Raw genomic sequence first — 23,406 nt, 5'->3', positions numbered from 1 at the left:
TTCAGAAAGGTAAAAGCTGTGTCTATCATCCACTGTCTAAAAACCTCTTTAGAGGGGCGCCTGGGTGGCTCAGGGGGTTAAGCCGCTGCCTTCGGCTCAGGTCATGATCTCAGGGTCCTGGGATCGAGTCCCGCATCGGGCTCTCTCCTTGGCAGGGAGCCTGCTTCTCTCTCTCTCTCTCTCTCTCTCTGCCTGTGATCTCTCTCTGTCAAATAAATAAATAAAATCTTTAAAAAAAAGATTTTTTAAAATAAAATCTAAAAAAAAAATCTAAAAAAATGTAAAGATAAAGATTAAAGATATTAAAGATATCTAAAAGATAAAATCTAAAAAAAAAATAACAAAAAAAACCTCTTTAGAACCCGAGGAAGAACCTGCCCTATAAACAATCGGTAATTTTCCTGCAGCAAAACGTGCCAGACTCACGGTGAGCGGGACAAGTCCTACACACGGTCTCCTGGCAGCTCTGGGCAGGTGTATCAGCCGGCTGACGACAAAAATCCCTTTTGCTTCTCAGAGCCGTTTTTCTGCTCCACCCCAAGATTTATTTATTTTAGAGGGAGAGAGAGCATGACTGGGAGGGGCAGGAGGAGAGGGAGAGAGAGAATCTTAATCAGACTCCATGCTGAGTGGGGAGCCCTACCTGGGGCTCGACCCCAGGACCCTGAGATCAGGACCTGAGCCAAAATCAAGAGTCGGAGGCTTAACTGACAGAGCCACCCAGGCGCCCCTGAGAGCTCACTAGAGCTGGAACTGGAGGTCTTGCTTATCATGCCCACGGCACAGGCAGGGGACAGAGGTTGGTAGTTAAGGTGTTTGCTCCCCCGGAAGGGGGTGACATGGGCTGAATCCTGGCAGACGGACGCCAGAGCACACCTTCGTTCCCACCCCGTGGGACTGCCTCTCCTAGAAGAACAACGAAAATCTCGAGAGCAGTGTTTTAAACACCCACACAGTCCTAAATCCCTCCTCCTTGCCTTGCCCTCGGGAGCTTGGCTAAAAGCCGCTAAGGAACAGGGACGTAAGAACCGGCTCCACGGCTGTGCTGAACTTTTCTCCCTCTGTGACTCTGGGGACTCCACGAGCCACGACAAGGACCCACCGCCCTGTCCTGGGTAAGAGGGGGAAGGGAGTGAGGCCTCGCCCCAGGCGTGAGCAGCAGGGCCGGGACTGCGTCGGGACCACGGTCGGCTCGCAGGCTGCACATCCCTGTGGATGCACAGGCCACGCGCCCAGGCTGCGGCTGGGTGGGCGGCCCAGGGCGGGGGCCGCTATCACGTCACACCAGCTCGGTGGCCTCCCTGCCTGCTCGCGGGGGCAGGCTCCAGAGCCAGCTCTCCCAGCTCTGGAAGCAAAGCGGCAAGATCCCCAGGCCCATTCTTGTCTGAACTCTCGCTTCCCCATCCTTCCCCTTCTTCGGGAACTCTTGAGGACAAGCAGCCCCTCCTTGGAAGCTGCAAGCCAGGCGGAGGGGGCAGAGGGTGACAGGCACCTGCAGCCCAGGGAGCTGGCCTAACTCCACCTTTTCACCCGCCTGCAGGACACAGGAGCTGTAAGCTTGGAAATCCAGCTTTTGAAACCTTCTGAGAAACTTCTAAAGCCCATCCGCTCCCAGTCTGAGCGCTCGGCCTCAGGCTTGAAAGGGACAGCAGGAAGAACGCCTGGGAGAGGCGCGTCAGGCCGCCTGCCGTCCCAGCGTTCTTGTCCCCAGGGCCTGTGTTCGAGAACCGGACCAGTACAGGATGCTGCAAAAAGCGTGAGCATCCCCACGGCCCTGGGGCTGCAGCTGTGACGGCTCTCAGTCCCCGGGGAAGAGAGCCTCTGCCTCCCGACTTCTCGCAGGAAGGCAATTTACTGCAGCGAGATGAATGCTCTCCTGGAGAGAAATTGTCTTCTGGAAGGAGTCAGGGCGACCACAGGCAATTTTTCTTGAAGGAGCGAAGGGCTCTCTGCTCACTATAAGGAAGGGAGCTTACTCCCCTGCGGCAGGAGGAAGATCTCAGTCAACAGCATCGACATGGCCCTGCGGGTAGGGGGGAGGGGGGCTCTGTGGTCCCTCTGGGTGGGGGGGATGGGGGCTCTGTGGTTCCAGACCTTCCAGGCTGTGGTCCTGGCCCTCGAGGGACTATCAAACTTTTAGAGAAGCTGGGTCCTAATGTGGTTTGATGCCTGGACACCTCTCCAGCAGGTCCAGGGACGACGGGGGAAGAAGCCAAAAAGAACGGGCCCTGCCTCTGTCGTAAATGACTTTTCTCTGTTGACCATGTCACCTGGAAAGATGGGGGCTGGGGATCCCCGGGTTTATAACAGGAGCAGTGGCTGGTCTTCGTAAGGACTGGGAGTGGGCGGGGGGTGCTCCTGCCACTGTGGGGTGGGGGGTGGTAGGAGCAGGAATCCCAACTTTCCTGCGGTCTAGAGGGCAATCCTACACAACCGAGAACTGCCTTCATGCCCAGGTGAGATGTGCCTGGGGTCCCCACAGGACTGACCACCTGACCACATTCCTTCTGCTCTTTGTCTCTCACTCTAAGCTGTCCTCAAACTACACGAGCAGGTCCTGGCCTCAGGGCCTTTGCACTGCTCTTCTTTCTCTCAGTTGATACAGGTCTCTCCTCAAATGTCATCTCCCCGGAGACGACTTTGTTGAGTACCCCATCGGACGCAGCTCCTCTCCCAGTGTTATTTTTGTTTATAAAACTCCTCACCATTACATTCTGTATTAAGTATATTTACCTAATTTCTTTTCTGTCTCCCTATAAGCCTCACGATGAACACCTTGCCTGTTAATTCGGCCTTGTTTCCCATGTACCTGTTTTGTGCACGATTAAGGAGACCGATTCGGGTTCTGAGAAAGAGCATCTGCCCCCCACCCCCACCCCCCGGGGCCGCCCAGGTCACCCAGAGGGACATCAGGGGAGGCGGGCTTACATCCTCAGACTCGAAGACGTGGCAGACCATCTTGTACTGCCGTTTTCCATCCTGGGACGGGTGGGAGGCCTCCACATTCTCCTGGGAGTTGGAGCGGGGCAGCCGGCGGCGGGCCATCAGCACCACGATGTTCCCGATGTCGGCGATATAGGAGATGGTCCTCAGGGGGTGGTCCATCATCGTCTCCTGGGGGCGCAAGGGAGAGGATGCGAAGTCCAGGAGGCAACTAACGGCCCGGGAGAGAGTCTGCCGCCCCGCAGCCTGGCCACATGCGGTCCATATTCGGGGTCCCAGGGGCGCCCTGCAGAGACAGCGGGCAGCCTCACACGCCCCCACCCAGGCCCGGGGGCCGGTCCCTCGACTAATAATACAGCCAGAGCAGGGAGTGTCTGGGGCCCGTGGGGAAACAGTTCAGTCATTTTATAACCAGTAGAATCTCTGGTGGAGAAGTAAAAAAAAAGAAGGTAGCACGATGCACGGGTGATGGCTGTAGCATGTGTATGTGTGTGTGTGTGTGTGTGTGTGTGTGTGTGAGTGATTTTAAACACAATTTCTTCAAAGGCTGATCTGTTCAAGTTCATGAATCTCCTCATCAAAACATACGAAACTATTTGCAAACATTATCCACGGCATACATGTCCCTTGGATCTTTAAGGGACTGGTCCCAAGAGCAGCCCCATGCCCCCGCAGCCCCCGGCAGTGGGCACTGCAGACATAGCCCTCCAGCGTGCGTGGGAGCCGCTGGCGAGGACAGTGGCGCTCGGGTCACGGGCACAGACTCTGAGCTGCCCTGCGGGGCTGGGCACATCCCCCCCGGGACAGGCAAGCGGGCCAGCTCGTACCTGGGAGTCGGCATTCAGCACTTTGATTCTCTGGGTAGAGATGAAGAGGTCCACCTCCGTCATCGGCTGAGACTCACCTTCGGGAGCCTGAGGAGAGAAACGCACACCGGGGGAGAGCTTAACCCCTTCCCCGAGTCCGGCGCACGGCAGCAAGGTCAGCTCACACACAAAGGCACTGAGACACAGTCACCAGAACGGCAGTGCTGACTCCAGATTTAGACCACCAAGGCCGAAGGGACCACAGAGGAGGGACTTGCGGACGAGTGTTCGCATCGCCAAGTCCTAGCGAAAAATGCCAAATTCCCTCTGCGTCTCCCCCTACGGAAGCAGGAACTCTCTGCCGATTTGACTCTATGAGCAACGATCGTGAATGCCCTTTCAGCAGGGCTCGTGGGGCCCAACAAGCTGAAGAAAAAAGGGCAAGTCGCCCATATCCCAAGACCCTGGAGTCGTCACTGAGAGTCTGCCCCTGGCCAAGAGATGGGGGACGACGTTTGCAGCAGGTGCAAAAGGAAGTCATTTGGATGCAGTTCTGGTAAGAGGGTCTTCGTGTTCATACGCCACCTTAGCAACACAGAAGCAGTCCCCACTCCTGAAGCCGCCCCCTCAGGAAGGAACCCCAAATGCCTCAACACCCCGCGGGCAGCCCGGAAGCACCTAGAAGCTCCATAACCCAAAAAGCACATCTGCCTGGTTTAACTCTGCACAGTGTGGTTATTAGCGAGTTTTCTTTTTTGCATCCAGCAATCTGACAAAATCCGCAAGTCAAACGTGACTGGAATTGAACAGACCCAAGTCCCTGCCGCATTAGTGCTCCTGAACTTCTGTGCTACCGCAGACTTCATTTAGCATCTCCAATCTGCTCCCTGTTGTTTCTCGGATGTGAAATGACTAATGAGCAACAGAAAACAGCCACTTTAGGCAACTAAGTTTTGAGAAACGTTGGCTAATGGGGCGGTTCAAAAAGAAATCTGAACGAAAACTTGCTGGATGCAGAAAACAAAAACACAAAATAATAAAAAGGCAGAACAGAAACAAACGAAAAGAACAGGCATAACACCAAGCTGATGAGGTTGTTTGTACTGCACCTTCTTTCTGCTTTTGGCTAATTTCTGGGCCATCTGCTTAGCATGGAACAAACAGAGACAGGAGAACAGTTAGAAAAGAATTTGCAGAGACTCAAAGTCGAAAAGGGAATCGACAAACGGGGATCGAGAGGGGCATAAAGCATTTCTGGGTGAGGAAGACGGACTTTAAAAAAACACCCTACTCTGCAGACAATCCGTTTCCTAACTCAAAATTGAGTAGGTGGCAGGGGCCGAAGGAAGAAGGAAAAGGCATTTGATGCTTTCAAAGAACCGACTTAGTTCTGTGACTTTTCTTGTTGGCCTGTTTGGTATTTCATTGGTTTCCATCCGCATCTTAATTTCCTTCTACTTTCTTTGCATTAAATTTGCTGTTCTTTTTTTCTTGCTTCCTGAGATGAAAATTTACAGATTTTTAACCTTTTCCCCTGTTATTATTTACTTAAAACTGTGACTCTCCCTCCAAGTACTGCCTTGGCTGTATCCCACGAATTTTGATATGTTGCAATGATCACTTCAGGATATCTAATTTCCAGTGACTTCTCCTTTAGACTCTGGATTATTTAGGATTGATATTAATTTTATTACATCGGGGGGATTTTCCAGTTATCTTTCTGTTACAGATTTCTGAAGTAATTCCATGGTGGTTCGAGAGCATACCCTGGTTCCAAACCCTTTGAACTGTGCTGAGCCTTAGCCCTGTGGCTCAAAACACAACCGACTATGGTGAATATCAGGGGGAATTCAAAAGATGCATTCTTGCGCTGTTGGGAACCGTGTTCTATCAACTGTCAGTGAGGTCAATGATGTTGGTCAAGGGTATGACTCAAATCTAGGTACGTGCTTTTTTCTTCTCTGCTCATTCTAAAATTTACGGAGAGGTGCGTTAAAATCTCCAACTGTTCCTGTGGATTTGTCTGTGTCTCCTTTGGCTCTGCCAGTCTTTGCTTTATCTATTTTATATCCATGTTATAAGGTACATATGTATTTAAGGTGCTATGTCTCTTTTTCTTTTTTTTTTCATCTTTAGTAATTCTTGCTTTCAATTTGTGTCATGTTAATATGGCGTATCCCTATTCCTAGGTGTAATATTCCCCCCTTTGTTCGTAAGTAGAAGCTAGTATGGTTGATTAAAAAAAAGAGAGAGAGAGAGATCGGCTGCAGCCTGATTGTCTAAAACTGAATCCGGCTCTGCCACCCACTAGTTGTGTGACGTGGAGCAAGCCACTTACTGTCTCTGTGCCTCAGTTTCCTCATCTATAAAATGAGGATAAACACGGGACTATTGTGAGCATAAAATACATATATGCAAAGCTCTCGAACAGTGCTTGGTGCATTATGAACGCTACATTTGTGTTTGTTCTAGAATTATAATTTACCCATGTCAGAATGCAGTTTCTTGGCTTTGGTAGGGCTGCTGGACACACACAGACCTTGCACGAATAATGGCGAGTCAATGGCCAAACCCAAAAGACTGCTGCAGTGGTGGGGGCAGGTGGACGATCGTCTGCTCCCTCACGCTCCCTGGTACTCACCTGCGGAAAAGCCCTTTTGCTCCCAGCAACGCACCTCTGTTTCACGAATGAGACAAATGTGTTGTCTGTTCTACCTCACTGTGGAGAGACTGCATGAGTCAGGGATCCAAACACCACGTACTTACTCTCTGGGACAGTCAGGAAACTAGGGCAGCCCTGCTCCCACACAGGCTCCCCACCAGAGCTCTTACTGTGCTCATGAATCCATGGGGAACAATCAGCCCTGGGAAGGTCAGAAGGCAGCAAGTGCCAGGAGCATCTTGACTGCATGTGACGGTGGAAATGTGTCTGTGTCTGTGGGGCAGCCTTGGGCCCAGGCTACGCCACGCCACGTGGGTTCCTCTGTGGAATCTGTAAGTCCTGCTGGGGGATGTTCTCATCTGTACAAGCTCTACTCCTCATGATGAGTGACAGCTGTGGGGTCCTACTGTATGTGTGTGTGTGTGTGTGTGTGTGTGCGCACGCGTGCGCATCTTCCAAGACCTCCCCTGAAATCACCTGCCAGGAATGCAAGAATCTCTTAATATTTTTGATACTAAAACCTAACAGCTGTTGGTCAAAATTCTTCACTCTAAGCAGAAGTGATCTGAAAGGTCTTCTCAAAGGAAACGAAGTCTGCTACAATGGAATGACCAAATTCTGTGTGTGCGCGCGCGTGCGCGTGTGTGTGTTTACTGGAATGGGTGACGAGGAAGGGATCAAAAGGGCAAACTGAGTTTCATGAAGGGTATTCTAAAGTAACTTTTAGGGAGTTAAAGGTATTTTAGGCACTTAAAGTAATACCATCTTTCCACCACAGGATATTTAGGTGCCCTGAAATCCTAATTTTTAAAACATTTACACGTGATGTTGGGAGGGGGTCGGATCCGGAATGAGAAGTTGCAGGAACAGAGAAGCCCAGGAGAAATGTAGGGCCAGCACGGGTCATAAGGCAAGGAACGGCACCATCCATTTAATAGCCTTGAGTTTCACGGGACTGAGTGCAGCTTGCCCCCGTGAGGCTGCGGGGCAAAGGACACAGACTGTGGCACAGTGGTTGTCCACCCACTCACTCTGCAATGCGTCCTGAGGGTTTACGGTTAATCCTCTCTAGGTTAGTCATGCTAGGGAACCTCCTGATGATTCTAGCTTTCCTTTCCCCAGCTGACCTTCACGGACCCTTGCTCTGAGCCAGGATCCTTCTAAGTCATTCACGTGTATGGCAATGAGAAAGCTTACAGTAACCCTGTGAGGTAGGCACTGCAGTATTCTCCTCTTGCGGAAGTGGAAACTGAGGCACAGAGAGACTAATTAACTTGCTCAAGGTCACACAGCTGATAAGAGGCAGAATAGAATTCAAACCCTGGAAGTCTCACTCCAAACCACTAGTTGTCCAACTGAGGCAAGTCTCGCATCTATAAACTTCTCACTTTGTAAACAGGGTTAATAATACCTACCTCCCAGGATCCCCCAGCCCCTCCATTTTGAGGAGTAAATGAGTTTGTGGAGTTCACAGTGAGTTCACAGGAAGAACCTGATTTAAGTGTTAATAGCCTCTTCACTAATCACAGACTTCTTCGAGTCAGCTGGGAAATCATGTGGCTTACACAGCGCTTCAATGATAGAAATTGTAATTCTACAATTAAGTCCTGATTTTTGGCATTTCAAGAAAACCTTTCCATAAAAGAAGAGAAAAATCTGATCTTTGTAGTAGCTAGTAACGACAGATATGAGCATGTCTGATAATGAAAGCTCCTTACACAAACGCATCGACCGAAAAACATCCAACACCATTTGTGAGCTAATCACGCTAGCTTCACAAATATGGGAAGAATGGAGACACAGACGCCACACTCCGGCGTGGACACAAAGCAGTTTCTGGAGCTCAGGTAGGGCTCGGCAGGGGAGCCCGTCTTCTGGCCGAAGAGCAGAAAATGCAGAGGGCATGAGGGTGGAATGGAGCATGGGGACGTAGTGGAGAGAAAGGAAGACAAGGGACCTAGCCTCCCTGGCCTCGGGTCTGGTTCTCTGGGGAGGGTTAAGGCATGGTTCCCACGCTGTAGGCGGCGGGGGTGGGGGTGGGGGCCATAGATGCTGCCACCAGGCAGGGCAGAGGTTTCTCCCAAAACATGTTCCAGAGAATCTGACCACAGAGTCAAGTGGGTATCACACAGTGATCGTGCATTCCGTGTTTAAGTAATGATGCGGCTTTCCCGTTACACCAAGCCAATTAGCTCTTAGTACAGGACTTCTCAAAAATCTTTAATAGGAACACACAGATGGCAAATATCGAAAAAAGAGAGAAATTTTGCAGTGTCTCCTGAACTAATGTGCCAAGAGAACCTTATGGGTGGGGAGCACTCAGCTTGCCTGGGAAGTCCCAGGGCAGTGGGAGAAGAGATACCCCGTCAGGCGGGGGTGGTCTACCCTTCCCCAAGTTGTAGGGCACGGGAGAACCTCCTGGAGGGCCTATGGAAACACAGATTCCTGGGCCCTTCTCCTGCCGTGAGTTTCTAACTGGGGTGGGCCTGAGAAGCTGCATTTCCAGCATTGCCTAGCGGCGCTGATGCTGTCCGGGAAGGGCTCCCATTTTGAGATCCACTGCTTGAATGCATTCCTTGTTGGATGGGGGTTTCCTAAAAGGATATTATTTCTTCTCAAAAATAGCGAACAACAAAGGCAGAAAGAGTACATTAGGGAGGGTCCAGAGATGGAAAAAAAAAAACTTAAGAAAAATGGCAGATGTCTTCTGATTCTGCTATTGCATTTAGATCCACCTTACTTATTATATCTTGGTAGATGGAAAAAGCCTTTAATTTCAGATTCTTCAGCCTGCCTCTGTTATTGCTACTTAAACACTCTTCTTGGTTCCCTTCTGGACTACACGTTTCTCAAGGTCAAGGACTGGGTCTTGGGTGGTTTTTATCTCTTGAGATGCCTATCACAAGGGTCTGTAAAGGAACACTCTGCTTCCTGAGCCAGATTCCTTTGTTTTCTTCTCGAGTTAAGTAGAAAATTTCTGGCCAAACCACAACTCCAAATTCTCTCCCTAGCTGGCAAATAAATCCACACGTCTTTTAAACTAAGAAAATATTCATTCGTCAAACTCCAAGTGTACATCCAAGGAGCACCCCAACCGACCAACGGAAGAGAAATTTAAAGTCGGTTCTGAAAGCCAAGCTTCAGGTTTGGTGTTTGCTCCGAGACAAGCCGCACGAACACCCCTGTCCACGCAGGGCCGGGGCGAGGCGGGGCTCCGCCGTCAGCCTCATCCACCGGGTCAAACCAACCACGTGGGCAGAGGTAACAAAGAGGGGTAAGTAAGGCGGGGATCCCCACGGGGAATCAGGGGAGGAGGAGGAGTCGGAAACAGGAGGAGGACACCCTCTGTCTTGTTCAGATGACAGCACCAAGGCGGAAATTACTAATCGGTTTAGGTCCAGGATATTGCTAAAGGGATTTCCGAGTAAATCCATAAGCTTTTCTTCTTTCCTTCCTCCCTGGACAGACAGTCACATCTGTAGCTTCCTTCCTCTTGGCATCTTTAGAGAGGTGGCCTAGAATAACCCCTTTCTGAAAGGTCAACCTCTTTGGGAAAAAGCGTGGCACTAACCCCCTTAGAGAAAGGGGTCTCCCTGGCAGGTGCGGGAACTACGGCGCATGCGCCTGGGAGACCAGCACGCCTGATTGGGAGAGATGCTCCAGGACCCCTGGCGCCCTCTGCCGGACGTGATATGCCGGTGCACATCCTGACCCTAACTTTCTAGGGTAAATGTGGGTCTGAGCACAGACTCCGCCTAGAACTCGAGAAAGAGGCTGGCTATAAAGTCAAGCAATCTGACAGACACTTCAATGGATGGAAAAGGAACGGGAGGCAGGAAATATTTGATGGCAGGCAGCGGTTCCTTCAGAGGCATGGGAGCACGCTGTGAAATGATACTTATCAATGAAATGCAACCACTGAACTTTACCACTCTATAATGAACTCCTCACACCACCCTAATGTGCTGTAAAAATAAATCTATGTTCTCCAGATGCCTGCTCTGCCGGCCAAGTCAAACCCAGGAACCGCAAAGTATTCCACTCACAGACCCTCATAAAGGCACGTGCCCCAAGCCCGGTCTCGCCCTCTGCTTGCTCTCACGTGGCCTGGACCCCCAGCCTGCGGCCCCCTTGAGGCATGCTGGCTCCTTCCTTGAGGACCTGTGAGTAATAAATGTCTCCATTTCCATTTCCCTTGTGCTCTTTGGTTCAACCGTCTGGCACATCAGGGCTCTGCTGAACAAATATTAACTTCACAAAATCCTAACGGGCTCTGTTTGGGAACTGTGGGACATCAGGAGTCAGAACGACGTCCCGACAGACGTCGGCTTTAGAAGTTCTTGCCTGAAAAGTAGCCGGCTCTCTCATACGATCTGGGTGTTCCTGTTTTGAATGCTGTGCCTGGGACATCCTCAATTCCAGAAGACTTTGGGGAGACCTAGATGAATTCCTGCCTCTCTTCAGGATAAGGGGAGACAGAAGGAATTAGGCCAAGCCTGGATGGGCAGCTCAACGGGCACCTAATGCTCCTTCCACCAGTAAAACTCACGAATCCAAAAGACCCAGAAGGTACAAAGGTCATATGATATGCTGGCATGGGGTTACCCTGCTGGGGGCCACACCTCTCTGTGGGCAGGGGCGGGACTTCTCTCGAGAGAAGTGGACCTTCCCACTGTCAATCATACTGGCAGAGGCTAATTCTGGGAGAAGACATGGCCACCTCAGCAGCGGGCCCTGGGGCGGCAGCGTCTCTGAGGCACAGGTGAGGTTCAGAGACCCTGGATAAAGTGGTGGAGTGGGTCCCAGATACCTGCAAGAAGTGGGCGGGCCCCTGTGGGCAGCCGTGACATTGGCCTGGTGTGGCCTGTCACTGTGGCGCAGCTGGGAGCTGCTCTCTGGTTTAGACATCCTAATTCCTGAAATGCCAGCCGCAGCAGCATCGGGTGTAGACGCGCAGGCTTGCTGTACTATGGTGAGCTCTGGGAGAACCAGTGCTGAGCTCAGGAGAAATGTGCCTCTTCCAAATCAGCAGAGGGTATAAGAGAAGCCAGCAACTTAAGGCCCTCGAAGCCATGGACGGCAGTTTGATGAGGACACAGGGACAGGGGACTGGGGACCTGCACCTCGACCGGCAGCAGGGGCCTGGGTCATCACGGTGAGGGCCTCTTGCCTACATTCCCAGTCCGTGAAGAACACGGGAGTCAGCCTGGGCAAACGGGGCCAGAAACACTGCCTTGAGCCCTACACGACCTCTACGCTTCCTTCTCCCTGGTCCCGCCAGTGAGCCCATGGGGGCGCCGGCTCTCCTGGGCACCCACCACATCACCCCCTTCCCTCCTGCTCAGGTCCATCCTGCACAGTCGCTGGCTTGGCTTACTTCTGCTGGTGCTGCGGAGCCGAGGGGAAGGAGCTCACCTTCTAACTGGCCATTTCCCCTCCCTCCTAAGACCGCAGACGGCCTTGCACACTTGAGTGAGTGCTCAAGAAATACTTTCCCCGGATGAAGGACCCTAAGTTCCTGTCTTGCCCTCATGCTTCTTCCTCTCTCTGCACGGCCACACAAAGTCCAGGAGGCGACAGGGAGCGTGTGCACAAGACCATACAAAAAAGGGACTGGATCTCTGAGGACCAACGGGATTTTGACCAGCTGAAGCCGGAAACGACCAAATCTGGTGAGTCCTAATCCGTTCCAAGTCGCCGCCTGAAATCCCTGGTTCTGGGTTTTTCAGGGCTGCTATCCCTGGGGCTCTGGGGGCATTTTAAGGGCACGGGATGCGTCCCCGGAGCCTGGCGTCTGTCCCGGATTCTGGGTGGCCCCGGCATTGGGATTTTAGAGCCCTGCACTGCCACCTGGGGACGCAGTCCTGGCCTACTCAGCCCAGCAGGGGGTGGTTTAAACCAGACGGAAGGGGTTCCCGGATCAAACAGGCCTGCTCCTCAGATGCCAACAGGTTATGACCGGCTCAAACTAGTTTCAACTGGGGTAGCCCGGCACGGACTCATTCTGGTTAGGTCTGATCCAGCGGTTCAGTGCCGGAAGCAAACCAGTTCAATGTGGCTTGCGCAGGATCAGCAGGAGACCCCACTGGAACCACGCGCTCCTGCGAGGGTGCAAGTCCCTGACCACCAGGTCTGCAGAAATCCGAGAATAAGTTCTCACCCGGGGGATGGCATGCTCGAAATGACATCCTTCCTCACCACACCACCTTCCCCAAGTTTACATTCCTACGTGTGTTTTAAGACTGGCCCTTAGGATCGCCCCAAACACCCAGCATTACTACCTCAGGGCTCCGGCACACGTGTTTTCTGCTCAGAGCGTTAGCAGGTGCGCCGTCCCCACACACTGGCTGCACGAGGTGTGGGGAGACCCAGGGGCACGGCTCAGGCCCCGGCGCCCGCCCCTCGCGGCCCCTCACCTTGATCCTGCTCACGGCTTCCTGGGCCTGCATCATGCGGACGTTCTTGGAGGGCGTCTTGTCCGACAGCAGCTGGGTGGAGCCAAGGTAATTGGCAGCAAAAATGATCCCATCGATCAAGTCCTCGGGGTCACAGGGTCCGGGAACTGGAACACACAGAGCCGTGGCGGTGAGTGAGGCCGCCCTGGGGCCGGGCCCCTACCGGAGCCCCCAGACCGCGCGGGCCCCCTCACCCCGCTGCGCAGCCCCACACCAGACGCCCTGCGGAGTCCGAGGTGCCCCCTGCATCTGCCTTGGCTCACCCCTCTTCTCAAAGGGAAGGAGCAATTTCCTCTTAATCCACTTACTGTGAGAAGGGATGCGCTTATTTAAGTATGAAACGTAAAGTCAGTGAGAAAGGGTGTTGTTTCTCCCGTTAAGATTGTGAACCCTTTGGGGACAAAGACCACGTCATGTTCCTCTTTGGTTCTCGTGTCTCCTCCGCGTCTGTCACCCAGTGGGTATCAAATAAATGGGTGCCAGACACGTGGTTGGGGGGGGGCTGCTTTGTTAGAAAACCTCGTTTAATAACAGTTCCTTCAGCTGCCACCACCCCCCCTTCCCACGGTAGCCATAATGGGGAAAACAAACTGTATAAATTTGCTTCAGAATGTCCAGATTCCTAAATGACCTCTGACCCTGATTCTGGGAGGCAAAGGACAATTACCCCAGAGCCGGAGTCTCCTGCTGCCGACCTTGCTCACTCAGAGGCTCTTGTGGTCCCAGCTTGCCTCCATGTACAGATCAAGTCCAAGGAAAGTCAGATTTTCTGTTCTCAACTGACCGGCCTTTGAAATTCAACCTTACTTTAAAAATATTTAAAATGGGGGCACCTGATCCTAACCGTAGCCATCTGTAAACATTGAAATTAAAACATGTCTGGGACTAACACATAACTTTGTAACAGATGCACCAAGAAAGGCTTTTAATTCTACAACGGAAACGTATGCATTTTCTTTGGCTTGAATGTTGTATTTGGGGAGATTAAAAATATACGTTTTAACCTACTGTTCAAACCTCAGGCTCTTAAATTAGATAACTAGAAATGGAAACAATTTGCTTTTTCCTTTTGGAAAGCTAATCTGAAATGATTTTTATTTTTATCCCCCAACATCAAGCTCATCTGGAGCTTAACTAGCTGCTTCCCGTGATAAGCTACTTATCAGGGTACAATCTTAAAATAATCTGATCATTTCTCTAAAGCCAAGGCAGTGGTTGAAACAAAGAAATTAACGGTGTTTTAGGAAAGGTCTTCACAAAGCATCTGTGTAGTAAGTAAATAAGGAAACCTGTTATTTGTCTTTTTCTAGATCTTTCCGAGAAAGGCTTCTGGACAGACAGTTAACCTGCGTCCACCATGTGCCAGTGATCCCCCTTCTCAACAGTCACACGCTTCCTGCCCTAAACTTCGCTAGATGTCAGAAGGATTCAGGGTACTTCCAACAGACGATTTTAGTTGTAGAGCAGGGAAGCGTTTCTAGCCAAAATAACACACGGACAGGTTTGCACCCACATTACAGTTTGTAAAAAGTAAAAGATCACCTATCTGTTTCCTACCATAAATTCCCCTGATGGGTTTAAGTGTGATTTAAACATAATCATTTTTGCCTAACCAGGCATTGAGAAAAAAAGATCTCACCTGGGATAGTAACTTGTAAAAACCTTCCATTTATTTTGTGAAAATAATGAGTGTTCAAAGAAAAAGAAGAATTAATGACATACTTCTCTATGGGACTTCTAGTATTGTCTATTCATCTCTGAGCTGGCTCTATTCCCTGAAAGGGTCCCTCTTCGACCATATTAAGTGTGGATCTGCAGATAGGTATAAGAGCAATCCCAGTAATATTTAAAGGACCGTATAAATGTCAACCAGGCAAGAGACAGAAATATTGGACCTAAATACACTATAATCTGAGATACCATCTTAGGACATTTATCCTCCAGAGAAACTGATCATAATCAAACATCACTGCCGCCATATCACATCTGGGGAGGAAAAAGCCCTAAGTCCATAACTTCATATTGGGGAATTCTGTAAAAGTCAAAAAATTTAACATTATAATGGCCGTAAATCGAAGAACTGCAGGTTTCACTTTGGCCTCTTAGAACGTGTGTTTCCTCTCGGGGGGCCTCTGTGTTGCTCTGCGGGTGAACAGGCATACAGGTGTCATCGTCACACTCACGGGGATGCTGAGCCTGGCGGAATGACTACGAAGAATGGAATTTCCAAACTCCCAGAAACTCCCCAAGGAGTACTCGTGGAATTCTGGAGCCTTGCAAAAATGGCACACATAATTTACAGGTCACTCAAGAAAGAGACCCGAGTAACTGAACGAAAGCCACGAGCCTGACCTAAGCTTCAGGAGCGTGGGGTCAGGAAGGTGTGCGAATCCTGGTGACCCACTCTCAGGCTGTGGGGCACACGGACGGTTCACGCCCAGGATCCAAGGGCCAGACAGAACTTATAGTGGTTTCTGCACATTCGCTCATCTCCAGAAAATCCTCTTTCAAGGAAATGACTAGCTACCCTACTGGAAAAACCATTTGCCGTTGTCCCTGGCAGAGGATCGGTGGTACCTCTAGCTAAAGGGGGCCTTTGTGTGGATGAAGAATACATACTCCATTTGCGTGGTCCAATCTCAACCAAGGGTGCCTTGCTTGGGTCAAGTTCTGGCCCAACTAGGGAGAATTTTATTTCCCTTGAGGTCTTTGCTTTCTGACTGGGTGCCCTTGAACAGTGAATAACCTGCACAACCATACATGGCCATCCTGCGCAGAATACTATTTACTAGGAGAGTCTGATGCTATGGTATCAGACTGCCAGCTCATGGCCTAGCTCTGATCCTTCATAACTGTGCCATCTTGGGAAAGGTACCCACCTAGCACCTGGAGTAAGAATGCTTCCGTTCTCTCCTGCATAACACAAGGGTAGTAAGCCCACTTCACAAGACAGATGTGAAGAGTCAATCAGTTATTATATGGAAAGTGTGTATCTTGCAGAGTGAAAGCTTGATAAACATTGTGCTTAACTCATTCAAGCAAGAGATGGGAATGTCTGGGAAGGTCTTTCATTTTTCCCCCCTCTAAATTAAGAGGACCAAAATGTCTCCCTTAAAGTTCATTCCTACTCGAATGGTCCTTGATCGATATTAAGAGGTGTCCTGGAATGGAGATAAAGAGTCTTGGGTTCAGATGTCATATGACTGTCTCTAAGCTGGGAACAAACCTCAGCCTCCCTGCAAATTTATGGACACAGTCAGCAAAGTTGGGGGGAGGATCTTTGACAGGCTCATGGCTACTGTTCTTTCAGTCTAAGATGCTAAGACTGTTAAGACTATGAGTGGATGACTTCGTGGCCTTTCTTCCCCACTAGGGTCTCACAGCCCAGTGCTTCAAATATCCAAAATGTTAGGAGATTCATGCATGATTCAATATTCAATTACTTCCTTTTCAGCTCTTACCTTCAACGTAGGTGGGGAATGAAGCCAAGCTTTTTCTTGACTGTAATCAAGACAAAGAGGTTTCAAAAAGGGCAAACCGTGATGAAAAATGCATTAACACAACTTTATCCATGCAACATGAAAAATAAATAAATCACCAATGACAGATATTAGCCAGATGTCAACCATTTTTGGACAAGGAAGAAAAGTGCAAATAATCACATACATTTCTTACTAAAAGTTACCCAAAGCCCAGAACTTCTATTCCTAGTTTAGGTAATCTGAAAATCTTACATTCCACAATCAGAGAGATGTCCAACAGCTTAAAAAAAATATCCCACAGACCAAAACCCATAATCAATACAAAATAATACAAAGGCTCAGTTTTTACTAAGAATCTGGGTTTCTAAGTGAAAACCTGCTGGATTCGTAAAAGCACCAACAACGTGATTATATGTTGAAATCAAGGATTTCCTTGGAGAATTTTATTTCCCTTGAGGTCTTTGCTTCAGTAATCTCTCGTTGTGCTAAAAATGTTTGCTGGAGTTTTCCGTGCCTCCTTTCACTGCTTACTGGTTTAAAAACTCCATTATGTGGGCAGTTATTATGTGTTACCTTCAAGTAAGAACACATTAAACACAGATGTGAACTGAAAAACCCAGAATTTCTTATACGAAGTAAGACCTCATAGCAAGGGTCAGTCTTCCAACAGCACCATCGGAAGTGGTCGTGATCAGCTAAGACCTTCTAGAACCTGACCGGATGGTGGTTTAAAAGCTCTCAGAGGAGCAACACTTACCATCTGGTTCCTTCCGTAAGTGAATGGCCTAAAGGTAACTCTGAGAGGCCCAAGAGTAGGAAATTCATTCCTGCTTTATCCAGTCACAGACTCTGTAGTGGATACGTCTGGGGCAAGGTGATGTGAGCATTGCAGGGGGGTGGGGAGCTAATGGCAAAGACAAGAGTCCTGCACATGAGCAAAAAGGAAGGTGTGCATGGCCAAGAGTTATCCCCAGGAAGCCTAAAGATCTCCAGTTTAAGAAACTGGCAGGTACCGGGCACCTGGACGACTCAGTCAGTTAAGCGTTTGCCTTCAGTCGGGTCACAATCCCAGGGTCCTGAGATGGAGCCCTGCTTCCCTCTGTCCCTCTCGGCCTGCTGCTCCCCTAACCCCATGTGTGCTCTCTCTCTCTAATCCATGAATAAATAAATCTTAAGAAGAATCTAGCAGGCGTTAAGTCATCACTTAAGTATGTCCTTTCTAGGAAAAGGGGATCTAGTACAGCACAGCTGCTCAACACGTTGACCTGGGTTGATGGTGAACTCGGGGGTGCCTGGTGGCTGGAAGGGTTAGGGCCCAACAGAGGGCTGGGACACCACCGGAAGAGCTCCATCTCGCAGTACTGCGTAGAAGGTCTTCACGGGGGAGATGGGACAGCAAAGGGAGACCAACCACTTCCCACTCACACAACATTCTAAACACAGTAGTGTTAACCATTACATGTGAAAAAAAACCCCAAACCCCCCCCCCCAAAAAAAACAAAAACAAAAAATCAGAGGCAAAGACACCCAGGTTTAAGAATCTCACTCAATTCAGGACAATGACAAGAATCTGACGCTCATCACACAAGATACCAGGATGTGCCTGCCTGGGTGCAATGGTCCGTTACACCAAGGGTGGTGGGTTTCTTATTTCAGAAGGGATTCTCTTTAAGGAAACCAAAGAGACAAGTCCACTGGGAAGGAAAGATCACTGGCTGCTAATGCATTCACGGAAAAATGCACACCCAGCTAAGCTCTGCGCACAGGAGGAAAGACAACTCCCATTTCCATAGTGCTTTCCATTTGTTTTACTTTCCAAGTGAGAAGACAGGCCCAGGTGAGTGCCAGGGGCAAGTCTGTCTCATTCTGGTTAAACACAAACAAACAAAAATCCCTAAGTTCATGGTATGCAGGTGGAAGTCAGCTTCCTCATAAAGACCGAAGGCTTTAAAATTAGTATTCCCTACACCCCCACTGGCCTTGCCCTCAGCAGCGAGGGGTCCGGGGGTAGTGAGGGTTTCCTTTATTTTGTCAAAATGGTTAGCCTCCAGGTATATCCAAGAAACTAATTCAGATTTTCTTGGGCCAGTAGGACACTTTTCTAAATGCTAATCACAAGGACAGTCCCCAGATTTTAGCAGAAGCTACAAAAGTATTACTTCAGCCTATAGTTCTAAAAGCTGCTGTTTCGGGCACCTGAGTGGCTCAGATCATGGTCCCGGAGTCCTGGGATCGAGCCCCCTCTCGGGCTTTCCCTGCTCTGCGGGGAGCCTGCTTCTCCCTCTCCCTGCCACTCCCCCTGCTTGTGCTCTCTGTCAAATAAATAAAATCTTTAAAAAAAAAATCTGCAGTTTTATTTAGAGCCACAATGGAGGGGATTTGGTACATTTACTTATTCTCTATTCATAAGCTCATGACTGGCTTTCTTTAGTCTCTGCAGTAGTAAGTTTTTTAAAAAAAAAAGAGTTTTGAGAAATGAAAGAATCTCTAATTATTGCATACAAAGAGGATTCTCATCATAATTTCTAAGGATATGCAGAAACGTGTGCCAAGTCCTGTAGGAACGGAGAAACTAACAAATTTGCCCAGCTTATTATATCTGATGAATAATCAAACGCTGAATATTCGGGTGTCTGATTAGCCCTTTGTTTTCTCACACGTGGACAGAAACGAACATCAGTTGATCCTTAATATTCAAGAATTAATAAAGCCACATTCAAGAGGATGAAAGGCCAGAATCTTTGGGATTTTCCAGGAGGTCACACTGAACCGTGTGCAGAGCCTGGAGGTCTGACAGTTGGAATAAAGACCTACAAGTTAGCTTGTCTACACAGTATGTGTGTGGCCTGGGGCACTTTTCACCTGGGGTCAAGAGCCTGACTCCCATAGGAGATCTGGTTTCAAATCCTGGCCTGACCACCTGTGGGCCCTGGACCTCAGGTAAGTTCCTGAAGCTCTAGGCTTCCTCAACAAGCAATGAGGACAGTGGTACCTACTTTACAGAATTATTGTAAGGATTAAATGAGATACTACCTGTGATTTGCTTGGACAGATGCCTGAATGCTGTAAATGCTCAAGAAATGGTAACTCTCACTGCTGTTATTATTACTGTGGCCTTGATCCCTGTCTTCTTGCTTTTGGTTCTCACTGATCCCTGTACTATGAATAAAAACAGAGGCAAAGCTGTGGGATCTGGGGTCAGCAGAAACAGTGACCTTCCTACTCCTGTTCCCGTGACCTAGGGTCTGAGGACAAGACCAGAGGAGGACAAAGTATTTACATCCTAATGTTGGTGTCATTTCAGAGAAGGTCTCTCTTATGTTTGTTTGCTTTAAAAGGAACAGATTATTGAAAATTATACTTCTCCCTGCATGAGTAGTTAATGGCGAATGGATGTATACTCAGTGATAGTTTAAGGGTCTATTTTAATGAAGACTCCCTTTAGAAGGGATCTGCCACTCAGGGTTAAATGGAGATGGCTTTCTTCTCTTGCATTTAGCACAATATTATTAACAAAAGGAAGGAAAATGAGGCAATCATTCATTACACGGTGTACATCTTTCTGCCTACCCTCAGCAATGATGAGGCAGCGTCTGTATTTAGGGTGCTCTGAACCCCCATGTGGACTCTAGCGCAGGCCACTATTTGCCCGACCCTGGTTCGTAACGAGGTAGGGGTGGCATCTGCTTGGGGGTAAAGAGACAACAGTTGGAAAAGGCAGGGGCTCCCCTGTGGGAAGAGCATCTGTCCTTTCATAGCCCCAGGAACCTCTGTGGGAACAGCAGCATTTTTTCACTTCAGCATTCTCCGTGGGGGCTCAGGCTGGCCTCCATTGGCAGGGGGACCGTATGACTCACTGTCCAACAGGGGGACACTTTAGAGCTGGACAGTCTAGTCATCTTTAGCCACACGTGACTATTTGATTAAAATGGAATAAAATGCAAAATTCAGTTCCACAGTCCCACGAGCCACACCTCAAGAGCTTGGTAGGCACCTGGGGCTGGTGACGGCCATACAGGACGTCGCAGAAGCAGACGGTTTCCATCACTGGAGCATGTTCTCTGGGACAGCACTGCTTTAGACACGCGTGTTTCCTGGGTTCACCGCTTGTACAACAGGTGTGAACGGGAACCACCCCCGTAAGCCAGGACAAGCAGTCACCTGATGTCATGAAACTTATTCCACTTGTGCCTGAAGTAAATGGGTATTTAAGAAACCAGCCCACTTCCCAAACCACATGGAAACCTCGTTTCAGAGGCTCATAATGCCATGAGGAAGGATGCTGCTCTAGAGTTCGTAATATTCCATTTCCAGCACGGTCCAGGAGAACTTTCCAGAAAGACTGGAAGTGTTCTGTCATCTCCCCTGTCCGATACAACAGCCACTCATTACGTGTGGCTGCTGAGCACCTGAACAGTGGCTAGTGTGCCTGAGGAGGTGACTTTCTATTTCACTGGTTAGTCAAAGCAGACAGCTGTGGCCAGTGGTTATCAGACTGGACGGTGTGGTTTCTGTCACTAAACTCCAGATTCGAGAGGAGAGGTAAGGATTTCTCTCCCTGGCAGTGGTGGTGGTGGTGGTGGTGGCAGGGGTGGAGTTTGGGGGGTTTGTGTGGGAAGCTGAAGAAAACTCACACCAGAAGAAGAAGAAAACAACACAGGCTGGCGGCTTCTGAAACAAAATGGCTCCCTACCTCTTTATTCGAGGAGGCCTCCGCGGGGTCGCTGGGGTGGAGGGGTGTGCTCGAGGACTCTGCACCCAGCGGGGAGGAACTGCCAGGAGACGAAGACTGGAACACAGCAAGGAAAGGACACAGTGAGTGTCTGGGGACTCGCAAACACCCGCGGGGTCAGGGTCAAGAGGAGAAAGCCCAATGCAAGGGCACACACACTTCTACGGGGAGATAACTTGCCAGGGGAGCCACCAACAGTACCTAAAAGGCCTGGGTTTTCAGTGCTTTCTCTTAAATTCCCGCCATGTTTTCAAAGGAATCCTTGAAAGCTCAGCCATTACTTTTCCTCCTTAGGCCAAGGGTTTAAACAGAGCAAAAGCTGACACTGGAACTTCAAGCCCTGAATGAATAAAGCTAACGGGGAGACACAAAGGTCTGTAGTTTTAAAATTCTTCTCACAGGGAAACCTGGGTGGCTCAGTGGGTTAAAGCCTCTGCCTTCAGCTCAGGTCATGATCCCAGGGTGCTGGGATCGAGCCCCGCATCGGGCTCTCTGCTCAACAGGGAGCCTGCTTCCCCCTCTCTCTCTGCCTGCCTCTCTGCCTACTTGTGATCTCTGTCAAATAAGTAAATAAATAAATCTTAAGAAAAATAAAATAAGATTCTTCTCACAAAGACTGTGGGTACTTGTTGGTTTAATAAAGTCACCTGCCCAAGATGACCTGGAAATGACAATGTAAAAGCGAAAACAGGAATTTTCAGAGGCGGCTGGGACTGGTGACCAGAAACCATACCACCTGTATTTCTCTCGTCCTGATTTCAAGCATTTTTTTCTCATTGAATCCACAGGTCATGGAAAATTCAGAGAAACGTCAGCATCCAAACAATGGCTTGACCTCGGCTGCTCTTGAAATCTTTCAAAAGTCCTTCATCAAATGCTTTTTGGAAATAGGTTTAGAAGAACAGATGTGGAGCATGTGGTCCCCACTGGGCGTGTCACTGCCTCGAGTGGTGGCCCAGGCCGGCCTTGCTGGAAGGAAGAGGAAGCCCCAGGCCGGGGCCTGACACACTCACCGAATGAGTGGCCAAAGGGCACCTTCAGGAGAGCCACAGGGATGCATCAGGATTCTGTAGCGATGGTCCTCTGACAGCAAGCACACACGGCTTGTGAAACCTGACGGAAAGGCCTAGAACAGAACCTGTGCAAGCATCTGTTCTCTGAGCAAGAGTGGCGATGTGTGGGGAGCTCCGTCCTGGACAAAGGAAGCCGAGCTACACCGGTGGCGGCTGAATCTGTTTCTCGTGTCCTGCAACAGGTCCCCGTGGGGAGGCTGAGGTAGAAACTTCAGCTGAGTATCTCCACGGGGAAAGGTAGAATGTTCCACGAAATCAGTTGTGCTAAGTTGGAGCGAGGGCCTGTTCATAGACAACGGGGCCTCAATGAGCATTATGGGAAATTCTAAAAAACGTAAATCTTTTTTAGAAAGTCTGAATTATGGGAAAATGCAGGGGGCACCAAAGGAACTGAACGATGGGGATGTGGTGAAGGGTCGCTCTCTCCACACTGAGATGCTGCTATTCCCATCAGGACTGGGTTTGTTTTCCGGGAGCCCCTGTATCTGATTCTGGGCAGGGAGGTGAGGACCAAGGAGTCTCTTAATTGCTCACGTGTGAACATCGGCCCCTCCAGCATCAAGCCAAGGGGATGGGCGTGAGTAAGGGTGGACATAAGGACCCCAAGCCCCACAGCGCCTGGATGCAAAACAGCCCTGCACGTCTTTAAAAAAAAAAAAAAATCACGCACAGAATTTTTCATTTGGCCCCCAAGAGAGTGAAGGGGTACTGGCTGAGTTAGCTCTGTTTGTTCTACTCAAACACAGGCAAGAGAGGTCCCATGACATTTCGGCGTCTTTATATTTTCCCAGTTTTTCAAATTTGAAGAGCTTCCTTAGATAGTGACATCTCTCCACTTCCCCCCAAGTCATTTTCTCTGTTGCAAAGATGTTAAGGGTTTGGTCCCTGGGAAGCTAGGATGGCTGGTTTTTCTTCAATTGCTTGGTTTCAGGGCACCTGGGTGGCTCAGTGGGTTAAGCCTCTGCCTGCAGCTCAGGTCATGATCTCAGGGTCCTGGGATCGAGCCCCACATCGGGCTCTCTGCTCAGCAGGGAACCTGCTTCCTCCCTCTCTCTCTCTCCTTGCCTCTCTGCCTACTTGTGATCTCTCTCTGTCAAATAAAATCTTTTTAAAAACCACAAAAAAAATTTTAAAAAATTAATTACCTGGTTCGAGGACTGTGTAATACCTTCATTTAAGAAAAAAAAAAACACCTTTCTTAAGTTCCTATTTCCTTATCTAACCACTTGCTATCACAAATCTAAATCCTAAAA

General features: G+C 49.5%; 1 protein-coding gene across 1 annotated transcript in view; it reads right to left on the bottom strand.

Annotated features, from left to right (window-relative positions):
- Positions 1-23,406, bottom strand: part of APBA1 (amyloid beta precursor protein binding family A member 1) — a 63,944-nt gene that overhangs the window by 16,583 nt on the left and 23,955 nt on the right. Inside the window, exons 2-7 of the mRNA XM_044265933.1 lie at positions 21,042-21,137; positions 16,328-16,367; positions 12,828-12,973; positions 4,859-4,891; positions 3,771-3,857; positions 2,929-3,114 (exon numbers count right to left, since the gene is read on the bottom strand). Of these exons, the coding sequence (XP_044121868.1) occupies positions 2,929-3,114; positions 3,771-3,857; positions 4,859-4,891; positions 12,828-12,973; positions 16,328-16,367; positions 21,042-21,137 (588 nt within the window). The remainder of the gene's footprint in view (positions 1-2,928; positions 3,115-3,770; positions 3,858-4,858; positions 4,892-12,827; positions 12,974-16,327; positions 16,368-21,041; positions 21,138-23,406) is intronic.

Source organism: Neovison vison, chromosome 9 (assembly GCF_020171115.1).
Source record: "Neovison vison isolate M4711 chromosome 9, ASM_NN_V1, whole genome shotgun sequence".
Taxonomy (NCBI): Eukaryota; Metazoa; Chordata; class Mammalia; order Carnivora; family Mustelidae; genus Neogale; species Neogale vison.
The sequence above is the reverse complement of the archived record's forward strand: the minus strand, read 5'-3'. Positions and strand labels throughout refer to the sequence as shown.